Here is a 16,035-nt window from a genome sequence, read left to right as displayed (position 1 = left end):
TATTCAAATGTTTGGGTTCATAAAACCATAAATTGTTTGTAAAAATACCTCCAGTTCAGTCAAAGTCTCTGATGTTTTAAATATTGTTGATTACTGGATAACTGAAAAGCAAATGGTCTTTCTCACAAATTACCAGTAAAGATAATGAGTAACTAGAGAAAGACATTGATAATAATAATAATAAATTCGTGACAACTGATCTAAAATTAGACTGAATCTCAGTTTAACAACACAAAGATATCTATCAGTACGCAAAAGTAGTATTGTAGTGAACGAGAACACAATAGGGCATAATCGAAAGTAAACGAAATTACAGAACATATTGGCGAAATCTGAGAACCAAACAGTAAGTACTTAATTTGCAAAAAGTCCATTAATTATCTCAAAATTGACTGTTACTTTTGAAAATATCAGTCAAGTGTCTCATACCAATTACTTTCTGTTTCCATTCTTTCCTCCTTGATCTTCTTGGCCTTCTGTTGTTAGACATTCTATTCCTGACTATCGTCATATACTACTTATGTCTATATAAGTAGCACAGACCACAGTATGAATAAGACAACCAAAAATGAAATGTGAAGCTTAACCGAAAGTAAATAGTTTGTGTGGATATACAGATCAAAACAGCTGTAAAATATCATGCCAAAAAATGGTGCTTTATTTCTGACGAATAAAATGAATGACAAAAATAAATTTTTTTTTACCATTTTCGCCTTGTAAACAAATATTCACCAAGAAAATAATGAAAAAACCAAATTTAAAATCGAACAGATCTTATTTCGAGAGCAGAATTTCAAAGTGAAATAAAAAACTAATGGGAAGAATTAACACGAATCAATCATTAAATTAAACAAAACGGTGTTAAAATATGCTTTGTCTAACTTTGAGTGTCTCAGTAAATTAAGATTAGAAACAAAGTTACATTTGAAGGCAATTTATGCAAGTTAAGGTTGTTACAATGGACATATTAAATAGGCAATAAGTCATAGACATACCTGTTGCAATAATACACTCGTTATCAACAAAAACTATCTTATACTATCGAATGGTAGGGTCTTATTCTCTCCTTTTCTTTACTGACAAAATAACTTGCTGGATAGGCTCTAAGAGCTAACTGGGTCTGTTATAAATTATTTACTAATGGTCTTACTAAAGTAAAGCGTATAAAATAGAGCATACTGAAACGGAAATTCATGCAGATTTTCACATGGAGAAGCATTTCCCACTAATTGTCGTAATCCAACTTAAATTGCTTTTTGTAGGATATCGAGTTCGAACCATATGAGGAGCTAGTTTTCATAGCCTTGTTGTTATTATTATAGTTTTACAGGACTTCCTTTAGTTCTTCATACTAAGGAGTACCAGTTTAAACTGGTATATATAGCCTGATTATCCAAATTGTTAAAGCGAGTAGTTGCTGAAAATATGTATGAAAGGTTTTCATTGGCCAGTTCATAACCTTGAAAGATACAACTAAAATTATTAATCGGTAAACATATAGACACTAAGTCCCTTTTGAAATTAATGCATGATGTTTCTACAAAATCCAACTTTCACAAGAGAAGTGCTAAATTTACAACCTAGTTCAGAACCCATTAGTTTAACATTGCTCCAACAACTGACTAAAATACGTCAAGACAAAGTTAAACCCTCATCCAAGACGCCACTGAAAGTTAAATACAGATTTTCAGCCTTGAAACATCAAAGTTGTTTTGAAAAAGAGGTTTAGAATTTTGGTATTTTTCACGATAAACTCAAGAAAGATTGAAGTATAGACGTAAATTAAGAAATAAAGTGTGTCAAATTCTAGAGATAATTAGCAATCATCTAGTTTATTAATAATTTTGAGATTATGAAAATGTCTGCTACAACTTTTCTGATTACTTTTCCATTGAAAATTAACTGATTATAGCCCACTAAAATTAACAGAACAGGGGGTGAAAACATAGTTATGTAAGTCTGTAATCACTTTAAACCACTGAAAACAACCAAAGTATCCAGATATATGAAATACTTTACAAAGGAAATACCACATATGTTAATACTTTCAATGCGAAACGAATAAAACTGAACCTCTAGGGAACTTAATCCAAAAATGGCTGGAAGGTTTGAATATCAACTTTTAACTTGAACGGCATAAACAAAAAATCCTTCCTACTTAAGTAAATAAAACTCCCCTTTTTTACCATAGTTTATTTTATACGGGACTACTCAAGTTAAACTAAATAATTAGAGATTTATGGAACCGACATTCAAATTGTTTCACTATAAAAGATTAATGTATTAGACTGTGTTCCTAAACTTCAATCCCAGCAAAACTTGCTCACAAAAAGATACATAAAACCAATTTTCTGATTCTCTCACTTTTGAACTATGAAACATGACACATCTAAAGTATTTTACCAAATCATTTTCTCAATTTATATAACTCTACCGAATGATAAAACTTCCAGTTACTCAAACACCCTATTATAGCAGTCATGTTAATGTTATTTTGTTGGTCACAGAATGAAATGGACCATCTACATCAACACAACAAAGAACTTTCGAGTCGTTTGCTAGAACGCGAATCAGCTTTAGATTCTATGTCACGCGAATTGGAATTATTTACTTCTAGACTAGACACAACTTCAAAAAGTCTAACAGAAACTGAAGCAGAATTACTAGAAACAAAACATAAATATGAATTATCTGAAGCTAAAGCAAATAAACAAAAAGATGAGGTCAGTTTGATTTTTATTTATATATGTACCTTACCTTAAAAGTGCGTTGTTTGTTTTACTATTAAGTGGTGAATAGTTGGATCATAAACCATGAAAGATATATCATTTATATACGGTGACTTTAATTGATGTTCTATTGAATTCACTTATTTATTCACAAAATATATCAGCAATTGGTATGCTTTGGAAGTTACTAAAAACCAAGAAGAACGTGAAATACATTTTGAAAATATATTGTAGAGAACTTAACTTTCAACTTGCTAGGTCACCTAGTTTGAATATATTAGCCTATTTGCATCTATTCCTAATAGGTCAAAATCGTCTACTAATGCATTCCGACGAGGCTACTTCTCATTCTCAAAATATTATGTTCTTAAATGACATCATTAACTATAACAGAGTAGTAAATTAACTTCGATATACATTACTGTTAGAAGTTTGTATTTTTCATTGAATAAAGTACGAAATAAGTATTCTTACTGGCTTTTCGTTATTCATTGCTATTAGCTTCATCAAAGTGACGGTAAACCAGAACTTACAAAAATCTCAGTCTGTATCAATGCATTCACTCAACCACTCAGAATTACTTAATACGGAAGAATTTTCATCGAATTATTGTATATAAGCTGAGATCTTTGTAAACTGTGGTCTACTATTACTTTGATAAGTCTATTAACATAAATAAAAATACTTGTTTTTTGTTTTCGCGTATTGGGAAATACAAATTTCTAATAATAGTGGATATCATTTACCCAATTCTCAGATTTTTTAAATTACTCAATCTGAACTTTGTTTGAATACCCATGCATTTACTTTTATATAGTGTATTACCAATTATTAGTTAACTGGTGTTCAAAGTACTGGCCTCAATTAACTTACCTAAATCAAATAATAATTTTCTCAATTAATTATGGTTCTGATAAAGAACGATATACTGAGTAGTGAATTTTTTTAACTGATATTGATTTAAATTCAAAATGTTGGAAAAGTAATCGGGTCTCAAGCACGACAGATCTCATTAATTTGAGTTTAAGTGATTTTCTATGTGGACATCTTAGACATAGAGACATTATTCAGTAATTAGTATCAAATGAAACATTTGATCAGTGTTTGCTGGTTTTTAATGGTTCCCATTTAATCCGACTTAGAATATTTACATCCACTAATCGTTCCCCTTAAGATGAAGAAGCTTTATGACTCCATCAAGAGTAAACACACCACTAAAAGTTACTGATTCATGAGTTTACTAATTATTAATTAGAATATCTTAAAGAGTTACAGATTTCCTCAAGGGGATTTACAAGATCGTAAAATTCTATAGTTGTAGACCCAATTAGGCATAGCTCGGAACTAATTATAGTGGTATAAATCATTTCACTATGTTTGCTATTCTTAAATATCTTGCTACTTTTTAGACAATTTTCAGCAAAACTCACTGAGTAATTTAAATTTAAGACATACGGGATTTTGAATACATAGTGTGATGAAATCATATCCACAACACTAAAGAAAATTAACACCTAGTAGCATAGTGATATGACACAAGTTTCATGTGCTAACTTACATGAACTTCAGTGAGTAGAAAGAAGAATATACCTTATGAATGAGCCAGTTCCTCTGGTTCAATCAACTCAACTGACTAACAGAGATGATCGGTGAGAATAAATACAATGAAGATATAATTTTGTATTTATCTCCTACGTATACGTCAGTCCCACAATCTGACAGAGGACATTGAGTGCATACAAATATTTAACAAATATAACATAGTTTGACCAATAGCAGATTATTAACCTACCATGCATTATATTGTCTAAATACTTCGTAAAATCGGCTTTTGTAACGTTTGTACAGTAACTTTCTTGATCAACTACTGACACGTAATATCAAACTAACCTATTATATTCATCACTGCACTCGGCCAAATGACTTTACTTGAGTTAATGGTGCTGAAATTAATATTTGAAACGAGACAGCAAACCATCAGAGAACCAGACAAATTATGATTTCGAGTATTGTACTTAAAGATAAATGAGTATTTATGATGTTTAAAATCTATTCGTGTAAAATAAAAGGGATGTGGTCATAAACATTAGTAATTATAATAAAAATAGATGATTACATGATCAAGCAACATAATTACAAAACCTTAACTATCTGATACATAGATCAAACTTTTATCATCGGTAAGATATGCTAACAGGCTACGGTGTTACTCAGTTACCTACGTTTCAATCTAGACACTATTTATTCAAATTAGTCTACAACTTTGTTACCTTATACTCTTCTGTTCTAGTTGAAACAGTACGAAATAACTTTATCGAGTTTAGAATCACGATTACTTGAAAGCGAAAGTCAACTAACGAAATGCACTGGCCAATATAATCAGTATGATTCAGTTGACCGAATTCAGTGTTCACAGCTAACGGATTTGGTGAAAGATCTTAAACAACAAATAACAGAATACAAAAAAGTTAACACAGTTTTAAGAGTAAGTTTCAAGATGGTTTTTCCGTTAAAGGCAATAAAAAAACTAGTAATTTTTAAGTGTGATTATTAGATTAGAATGTTATCATGACTTAATATTCATTTTCTCAAGTGCTATTCACTTGTTAATGAAACAAAATAAAGACCAATCACCATATGTCATTAGTTGTAGAAAACATGTTGCATGATCAGAAACAATTCTAACTTTTTTTCATGGAACAATATCCCATATATCCCTTAGCTAACTTTACGTTTAGAATTCAGTAAAGGTCTATTTACTTAAATACTTCTTGTAAGCGTAGAATACTTTTAGTCACAACGCATAAATGTAATCAGTTTGTTGATCAGTCTCTTATTGGCATATGTGGATACTGTGAGTATTACCTCGATATAGCTTTAATTCACAAGCATTATAAGCAAATGTGGATAGTGGCTAACAGTAGAATCCAGGACGCGCGTTTCGTTCCATTTGGGAGAACTAAGGCTAATAAGTAAGAGTCCTTTAAGTATTAAGACATATAATGAATGTAAAACAATTCCTAATGATAAGTATACTGAAGTTTTAAACAATTTTTAAGAAATTATTGATAAAATTCTTATGTATCTTTTCTGGTTTTCTGGCATTTTATGTAAATTAGCAATACTAATGTTTTACTAGTTTGGTCATTCACATTGTAATCACATTTCCAATTTTCTTCAGCGTTATATGATTCACTCATTACAACAATGGTAAACATACATTCATCTTCATGTTAACCTTTATTGTTCGTCACCCTCATTATTAATAAAAAGCTCTTGAAAAAAGTCAAGAAAACTGGTATTGCGTAGTTTTTCAACAAATGTTTTCTTTTATACCGAGAATGTGTGTGATCTCAGCATCATACTCTGGATCTGCATAAACGGTAATATTAAACTTGGTTTCAGTAACTGATATTTTCTGCTCATCAGCAAACAATATGACAAACTTTTACTTACACTACTATCATACTTGTACTATTGTCATTTGAAAACAGTTATGTACTTAAAAATTCGCTACTATGGTCTAATCCAAGTAAAGCAATGAGCATGTATGACTAAAGAGACTTAATGCTTTTCAGAATTGAATTCAGGACCTGGCAATCGTTCCCTCATGATTAAGCAATATGACTTTTCCCAAACATTTCAGGATTTTTAAATAACTTTTCTACATTTGTTTATTATAGTTGGGAAAAACAAGTTATGAATACAATCAATATTGATCATCTTAACACATTCCATTTGAAGAAATTCCTTATTATACGTTGTTTTAATTATTCATTTTCTCATGGTTTCTTTACAAAGACCGAAAGAGCTCACTTACAAGAAACAGTAAATCGTCTTGAAGGTGAATTAGCTGCGCGGTCAGATGCATTACGCAAAGCAACAGTCGATATTACACGTATGAAAACGAAGCATGAAACAGAATTAAGAGATAAAACAGATCATCTAAATGGATCACTTTACCAAATGGAAAACAAATGGAAAGAAGCATGTAAGATGATTGAAAAGTTAGAGAAAGAATACAAAGATCAAGAATTCAAACTTGTGGAAGCGTCAACGAATGTAAGTTATGCAATTTAAAATGTTTGGCAGACCGTGTAATTGATAGGCAGATAATAATTATCTAATGAAATTAATATCACTGATTTAAACCAAAGATTTTTGTGTCAATACTATCTTCAGACCGTCATTTGTTCCTTGAATAACATTGCCTGATCATTTTTGGTGACGATAAGGTTATCATATAAAACCATATTAACGCGGGATATCATTCATTCATAACTCATTCTTACACACACACATTTACAATTCATTTCAGTCTTCTTTTATTTCACATCGTGAACTTTTCACTTGATTCTCATTTAACTCACTCATATTATCCTGTTTACAAAAATGCAACATCCAAATATGATTGGTTTGAACGTAGTATAGATTTTGATATGATTGTTATTAAAAAAACACTATATATTTCTTTGATGTTTTTGATTCCGATTATTACCCTGAGGAAGTCCATAAAAGTTAGCTGGACGAAATGTTGGAATTATTTATTTAAATTTCAATCGCTGAGGTTATTATTTCAAATATAATTTTCACATATAATGGTAAGGTTATCAGTTTTTACACATGATTATTATAGTTTCTTCTCGTTTTGCAGAGTAGTGATGAAAACAAACTATTAAAACAGAAACTAGATTCAATGGAGTCAAAAAACCGCATGATGTACAATGAACTTGAAACAGTTAAATTATCGAGAGAAAATTTACAAAATGAATATAATCATATCCAGGATGAACTAGATAAATTAAGGTGACTATTTCAAAGCTTTTATATTTCATTGTAAAAGTAGAGTTTTAAATACTTTATTTGAATGAAAGGACAAGGTTAGTATATTTATATGATTTAAAACATTGTACGTAGGAAAAATATCTAAGGTATAAAACTGTTTCTTTAAGTAGTATAGTATAACATATTAGAAAACTAGTTTAGCTCCATTCGATTGACACATGAAAAATTGTAACTCAAGTCAGTTTTGGGTTAATCTCCTCAGGTTGTATAGATAATGATAGAGGTTAACAAACTGGAGTCCTTAATATTAACAATCAGAAAAATCAAGCTCTTACATATATATGTAGTATTTTCCTAAAACCCTTGGTCTTTCTGCTGCAAAATAGTAGAATACTAAAAAACATCAAACGCAATAATGTGAAAGATGGTAAACAAATCAACATATTATCATCATATTACATTTTGACCATTCAGGCGTCAAAAAGAAATATTCATTTTAAATTGAGATTCTTACTGCGCATTTAAAAGAAGTAGAGCTCTTCACTCTTATCGAAGTGGATATATACGGTAGGAAATAAAGTTGTACACTATCTATCATTTGGGATGTATACAATCACAGATAACTTAAGGAGGATGATGAAAATGAAGGTAGCTCGGAAGCTCTCTACCAAAAAACAATGAAGTGAAAAAAACACCCAAACAACCTTTAAAGTAGATAAATGACAAACAATATTCATAGTTTACTCTTATTCTTCTGAGAACAGTAAATTAGTTTCTAATTTTATAATTTAGACTTAAAAATGAAAGTACTACAGTAAAAGTTTCGGCTGGTATTCAAGCTGTTCAAAAGTCGGTGAATGCCAGTACAAATACGGAGAATACTGAAAAAACCGTGACGGAATATTTACCTAAGCTTCAACTCTCAAGGTTTGTGATTATTTTTTATGGTTTATCATATTTTATCCTCATACTTACACAAAAACATACTACATATATAAGGATATCTAGAATGATTTTCATGGAAATTCAGCAGTTAGACATAAGTAGCATGTTGCCACAGTGCTTTTTGCTTATTACTACTGATTTTGGTTTAAATACTCAACATTTCCCAAAGAAACTATTTAATCTCAATTATGATGGCATAAAGCTGCTGTATATCTAATCACGTAATACACTCAGACAAGATATATCCGTTTGATAGGGGACCAGGTGCAAACTAGAATACGAGCAAGATACGGGAGGTGAGAGGACAGAAGTACACGTACGACAGAACTTATACGTGGTATACCAAATATGTCCGTCTACACTCCTTAATTAGTCACGCGTCACTTTGATCGGGCATATCGAAAGGACTTGGATTTAATGGAGAGTTTCGTGTAAAATGTGCTCTTTTATAGCAATAATTAAAATTTTCTTCCCAAAAAATGTTTGACGAAATAAGAGTTGACTGCCGTAACGTTTAAAATCGTGAATATTTATATTCAGTTTGAAGAGACGGCTATGAATTTTAATAAAAACACTTATTTGAAAAAAGGTTCCCGATTCTGAGCGTAAACGCTGGGTCAAATAAAAAATGACATTTTATGAATTAAATATTTTCTTAAGCGATGAAAGGTTTCTAAACAACATAAAGGTCGCTTTAACAATAAATTTATTTTAGAAAAATTGGTATTTGAAATCGCTAAGTAATAAAAAGCTGTTTAGTTTACTTTTGAAGACTGGTGATTTCAGTAGAAATCGTCTGATTCTGTAACAACCATTAAATCATAACTACTTGAAGAAACCAATCATAATATTGCGATGCCTGAAATTTAAGGGCTTCTGGTGTATAGAAATCGGTCTCAGATAATAGTCCTACGTTTGTTGTATGATTATTTGAGTATAATGTCAAAGGTTAATATGGTGAATGAGAAATCTAAGAGACTAGTTGGTAAGAGATTGCATTTTTACATGGAGAGAACCGTACATATGCTGATAGCAGAAATATGGACTACTAAATAAACCAAGTTATTCGATTCATTATGACATGATCTCTAAGATCATGAGTAAACAAATCCATCAAGAAAACAGTTAGGTTTCCTCGACACCATAACACAGATAAATATTTTTTGCTGATTACAATTGAAATTCTAACTTTTAATGCTATTTTAGGAATAAAATTGCATATATTCTTTGTTGAAAACAAATATATATACTTCTGTTTCGTAGTAATAGATCTAAACAGTATTCAGAACGAAATAAAATGCGTAACGCGTCACCTTATGAATCTGTGAAACTTACTAGTCATGATTTAAACAGTTCCGAAAATTCACCTGATTCCATCGAATCAAGAGTGGAAGCACTTAAACAAGCTAATCATTATTTAAGGATGGAAGTTGAAAATGCATGTAAAATGATAAATTCAAGTGTTTTGAATAAGAATAAAATCGAAGATGAATTTCTGTCCATGCCAAAAGTAAAGTATCCAAATGTAACTCAGTTTGATATTGTAAATCATAAACACAAAGTGAGTTATTCATGTTTAAACAAATATTAGTTGACTTCTAACTTGCCTGTCTTGTAACAATGAAGAAAAGACTGATAAAGTGCGTACCATTAGGATAAATTCTACTGTACACTGATATATGACTAATGCATGTAAATAATGGCTTCGAAATATCTCATGAAATCAACCAAAAATATTTCAGAAATGTTCCTTGCCTGTTATAGAGAGAAGATAAATGAGATTATATCGTAAACTCATACTGTCAGTGGTGCTTGTGAGCATGTTCTGCAACCACCTAGATACAACTCTATCTTGGGTGTTAAACGATCTCTACTGGGACGGAATTTAATCCCAAAGGTGTGTTGTTTCAGATTTCAAGTTCACTTTAGTTTCAAAAACTGTAAAACATATTTACGTTCACAACTAGATAAACTGCTGTCTAATGATTAATATTATTCTTTACACTAGGCAGCTACTTCCATACGTCATAGAACTCCTCGGTAGTTAGTACTCATGACCGTACCTAGAACAATCAGCTAGCTCTTATCTATCAGACTACTGGGTTATTATCCGAAGGTACACATTTCTAACATCAGTCAATTCGCTGTATGGTGCAATGACCATCAAACTCCATTAGCGGCAAATGTTTCGGTTCCGATAGATCTGAACTCGAAACAGCTATCCAGTTCTCTGTGGTTTTCATCGATATCCCAACTGAGGTCAATCAGTCACAAATATTACCCACAAATTAGCCTAGTATGTGCAAGACCTCTACTTTAGGACAATAGTTTACAATACGATCTCAGACAATCGCTGAGATCTTGAAAGGATCGTATAGCTATTTGGTTCTAGTATGGGAGTTCTCGGCGATGCGGATCCACGACCTTACCATAGGTCGGATTGATGAGTTCTCTATTATGTAGAACCTGCATCATTATAAAATAGACAGATTAACCTCTGATTGTACAGGTATTCCTTTTCATGTTTGCATTTTTAAAAAGTATCCTTAGTTAGTATACATTTTAAAGGTTACTGTTACTATAGAACTTTATTGAGGCATATGACTTCTAAATAATTGTAACTAACAAAACGTTTGACAAAGTCACAGAAGTATTCAAAGGTATTACCTTAAAGAAGAATAAAAACCGGTTGTATTTACCTCTGAATCTGTTCTTAGTCAAATACATTGATTCGTAAATTGAACACATTAAGACTGAATAGAAAGAAAAACTGTTTGTAATTTAGTCGTACTAAATACAATACCAAATTTATCATCACTTAGCGGAATTCTTTTCATAGCGGCAGTCTTTTTAAAACTATAAACAAAACCTCTGTTGAAATCAAATCCAAGCTAATAACACTTTACCGACCTACTGTTTTACCATTTGGGTTACAAGATTCAATAACTAGCCAGTGTCGATTTCCTTCGATCCATCAACTTGTTTTTGTTGATCTCAATATTGTAGTTTTTTTCCGTGTTGTTGAGAAATATGACGGCCTAAATTTCACGATTAAAGTTGCTTTGTTTGAATTACTATTACGAATGAGGTAAGAATTATTAGAACGGAGATCAACTAACCAATTCACAAGAAGTAACTCATTATTAGGATTTTAATCCAAAGTTTCTTAGAACAGAACAAATTTATTAATGACAATCTGCGATAAGTAGTAGTATTAGTGGTAGTAGTCACATTCAGTATTCTAACCATTAATACTCAAAACTGTTCAGTTCGTACTCTCGTAGTCACGTTTAGGCCAGCATTCAAGTTAGAGAAAACTCTGTGGGTACAATCGAAAGCATTGCATTTGAAATTTAAATCACGAGCGGAATAGCTTATGAAGAAATTATTACAAAAATCACACAAACCCTTCGAAAGATATTTTGATACTAACTGTATGGATATTAGATTTCAGCTGTCTTAAGATCCATCTTGATTAGGTTACTTTTTACCAGTACATAATTTGTTTAGTAAATTGGATGGAAATTATCCATCTATTAAGTGCAATAAGATCACTACTAAAGAATTAGTACTTGACAGCGAAAATTGCTCCCAAATTTAAAATAGGCTAATATTCATCCCCGCCTGAAACTTTTTTTCTATTTTCGCATCTTAAGGTTGGATTTTTCAACGAACCGGATCACCACATAGAGTATCAAGACGAAAGTTTGGTTGAACAAGAATCGAAAACTGTTTGGCTTGAACGGGCTGAATCTGTAAGATTTGAACTAAAAATGGTTGACCTACTATAATAGCATTTATGAACAGGCAACAGCTAATTACTTTCCTTTTAATGATATTAGGGTGAATTTCGATTTTAGGACAGGGAACCAAGAAGACATTAAGTGTCTTAAGGATATAAATAAATAAATGTTAGCTTCACTTTTTAGCCTTAAACGATCATTCCTGACCGATATTAAGTAAAACTAAGTAATCAGTTTTCTTGTAGACAATCTGTGATAGAGATTGATAATTATTTATGAATTGTAAAGATCATAAAAGAGAAGCAGACGTTCTTCAGTATTCATACAAATTTAAACGAGTTAAATATGTAATTCTCTAAATACTTTGGTGTCAGGTACAAATCTTAATCATTTTTAGCAGTGTTAAGTTTACACTCATGAATAAAAGTTCAGACGAGTATCAGAAACACCAATATCAATGTCCATTGAGCTTTTATTTAAAAATCAGCCATAACCCACAGAACTCAATGAATATATATTGATGTTACAATACAGAATAATGGATCATGATTAATTGATGCGGGACACCCAATAAACATAAAAAGAATAGAAGGGGAAACAGTGGTATTGATATGGACAACTGTTCCATATTACGCTGATTTCTGCAATTTAATCTAACTTCTCTTTTGAAAACTAATTTTTGACCTAAACTTAAGAATAAAGGACAAAGAGTACATTTATACTTTGTAAATTATTTAACCCTGAATAAAGTATATGGATTTCCCCCAAGATTTAAAGAGTAGTCCCGACAGTTTTCAGCCAACAAATACTCTGGCAAGATAAATGATCATGAAGATCCAGTCGTAACTTTAGTTCCCTACTCCTCCAGTAATTACTTACCTTTTTTTATCTTTTAAACTTTCATAATTCATTTAAATTATCAGAAAAATGACGTTCATGACAACTTATCAAAATCGCTTTACGAGTGATTTGGTCACTTAATTCGGCATAGTATATTGTAAATAACTCGTGATTTTCGGTTAAAATGACTCTCATGATCTTTTCTTCAATAAAATGAAATCTGCTCTCTGAAATATTATATTTTCTTTATGAATGTACTGCATGAAGCATCAACTTTGCATTCTTACTTGTAATGATTGCGTCATTAGTTGTATTCCTTATCAAGTGACATTACTGGTTCTTATTTTTCGTTTAGTTTGAAGAACTACATTTATTTGTCCCACTAAAGCTGATTTTAAAAGTAATCTAAACTGCGCTTGATACATTCTGCGTAGCTTGACGTAAAGATGAATCCGATAGACAGCTATTGATGACAACCATATAGCTGTCAAGATGTATAAACTCAGAAAGATCCATACAGACAAACCAATGTTTTTCTTCCAAACCCAGTCGGTTTCCTGGATTTGTTCTACCGCTCTAGTAGTAAACTCTTTTCTCAAATTACCAATCAAAAATTGCTCAAATTCTTTCCATACATTGATGAAGATTCCTATTATCATACGAGATATAACTCCTCCATCTACATGACATTCTCGGACAGACTTCGCGCCTATGTTATCCGTAGTAAAACCAATGGGACATTGCAGGCATCCTCCACTTGACGGATAATTCGTTTCACCTGAGTAGTAACCCTTAGGACACAAGTGACAACCACTAAAGGCGTACGGAGTTTGAGGAGCATGACCTGGAGGACATGGATGGCATACGACTGACCATTTTGTCAGTGGATATGCTGATGAGTTTCTAAATAATGATTTATTAAGCTCACCAGGAGTGATTGACTTGAGCAAAGGTGGAGGCTGATACGTCTGACTACCTGGTGGACAGACTACTCGTATGCCAGTAGTGATTTCGCGTGTAAATAAACTGTCCTTTACTACAGATTTTTTAATGAGTTCGTCCATTTCCGCTTTTAGAGTAGCATGAATATAGTTAAAATGACTTCCTGCAGGACTTGATAATAAGAAGATCGGTTCATGTGAAAGCTCAATCGGTATTGATATTTCTGTGAATGTACTTTTCGGTAATTCAACTGGCAAAGAATCTGTTGGTTTCTTGAGTGAGATCAGTGGCATCACTTGTACTACTATATCTTGACAAGGACTTGACTTATATTCAGCTATATTTACTTTCGATGCACACCAGTGTTTTATATCAGTCAATGTTTGTGTAAGGTTTTTCTCTGCTATTATATCTTTGGAAAGTGCTTCAAGTGCATAACTCCATACTACGATTGGTGGAGTATAAACGTGGGAAGCAAATTGTGCTTGCCTAACAATTCTACTATCACGTTGAAAGAAAGCCCATTTGTTTTCAACACCAATTATTGGTGTCGATCTAATAGCTGCACATGTGACAATTTCCATTTCATGAGTGAATAGAAGTTGTTTGATTCCTGAAAGTGTTTCACTGTATTTTGGCTCAAAATTCATTTTTACACCTGGTATACCTTTCTTCTTGAGAGCGTTCTGTAGCACAGGTACTTCGCTGACTCCAGTTAACGGCAAGAAGATAGTTAAAACTTCACCAACATGAATTACTTCTCCTCCTCTGTTGAACCATACTGTTATAGTGTTAGGCAAACTTCTCTCTTTCAGCTGTTTATTCACTTCCAGCCAGTCATTTATATTTCCTTCCTGAATTTGGTTCAACCAACACGGCAAATAAAGTATTTTGCCAGATGGTATCCATAGCGTGTGGGTACTGACTTGTTGTGCGTTGAAAAATTCAACACCGGATAATAAAATATGAAACAGATATATCTCTGACAGTTTCATGGGAAATGTAAATTCGTAGAGTGATGTATTGATTTATTTGAATGTAATCAACTTGTGATAATCAATAATCGATAGGACTATAAGTGTATTAAACTATTCTTTAATTATTCTACTGTAAACTATATATAGTTTTAGCATTAGTTATTCCGCTTTGCAATCATACCTTTATGTCTTCATTGTTATAAAATGTTGTTACCTCACTATCAAACACTTTTTCGGATACTAATTCAAAATTAGATTTCGGTGTCGCTTATATTGTTGACTATAAAGGCATCACTTTTAGTTATGTCGATAAAAACATTACATCAGAGCCACCACATGTCATTAGCGAAGTATGTAGCACAATTAAGCATATCACAAAGTTTATGAAGTGGACTTGGGCAGTTGGATACCGTTTTTAATGTAAACTTTACGTGATTCCTTGTGTGTTGAATAATCTATCTTTTCATTTTTAGTTAGTTAAGACGTAGTTTTCAACATAGATAGCTAGTTCGGACTCCGATCCACATATTCGTTTTGGTTGGTTCAATAATATTTTCACCCGAAATACACACAATAATCGTTTTGTTGTAAGCCTATTCTATGAACTTCCATATTTTATTGCATTAATTAAAGCCTTAACATTCACTTTTTAGTTTATTCAGTAAACACTATGATTTTTTATCCCTACAAATAATTCCTTCTATTTCATTAACATTTTATTTAGATTTCACAAAAATTCCATGATAACAACAATTACTGGTCAAACAAGTTAGAAAATATTGATAAACTAAAAAATTCCAGTCGAGATACTGTACAAAGCGTAGGACATCAAGCACACACAATTAGAACAAATACAAATACTGACCGAAAAGTGAAACCCACCCGTCTCAGTGATTCCAACACTGGTGTCAATTACAATAGCGGACGGAGTAAATTAACAAAACTAGAACCAACAGACTACCATGTGAAATCTGGTGACAAATTCGTTAAAATTACAAGTATGTCTAAAATTAATCCAGTCCCAATTAAACACATATCAACGTATCGCAGTTCAAGAATAAAATAATAAAAATG

At 31.8% G+C, this 16,035-nt stretch overlaps 1 protein-coding gene across 1 annotated transcript in view; it reads left to right on the top strand.

The window, feature by feature from the left end:
- Smp_171970 (putative hypothetical protein) overlaps positions 1-8,676 on the top strand; it is a gene marked incomplete at both ends in the record, with an annotated part of 38,672 nt that extends 29,996 nt beyond the window's left edge. The window contains 5 exons of the mRNA XM_018788738.1: positions 2,508-2,723; positions 5,020-5,214; positions 6,531-6,791; positions 7,384-7,535; positions 8,307-8,676. Of these exons, the coding sequence (XP_018654251.1) occupies positions 2,508-2,723; positions 5,020-5,214; positions 6,531-6,791; positions 7,384-7,535; positions 8,307-8,676 (1,194 nt within the window). The remainder of the gene's footprint in view (positions 1-2,507; positions 2,724-5,019; positions 5,215-6,530; positions 6,792-7,383; positions 7,536-8,306) is intronic.
- Positions 8,677-16,035: the final 7,359 nt, after the last annotated feature.

This window comes from Schistosoma mansoni, chromosome W, assembly GCF_000237925.1.
Source record: "Schistosoma mansoni strain Puerto Rico chromosome W, complete genome".
NCBI lineage: Eukaryota > Metazoa > Platyhelminthes > Trematoda > Strigeidida > Schistosomatidae > Schistosoma > Schistosoma mansoni.
This window is presented reverse-complemented; position numbering and strand designations above follow the sequence as displayed.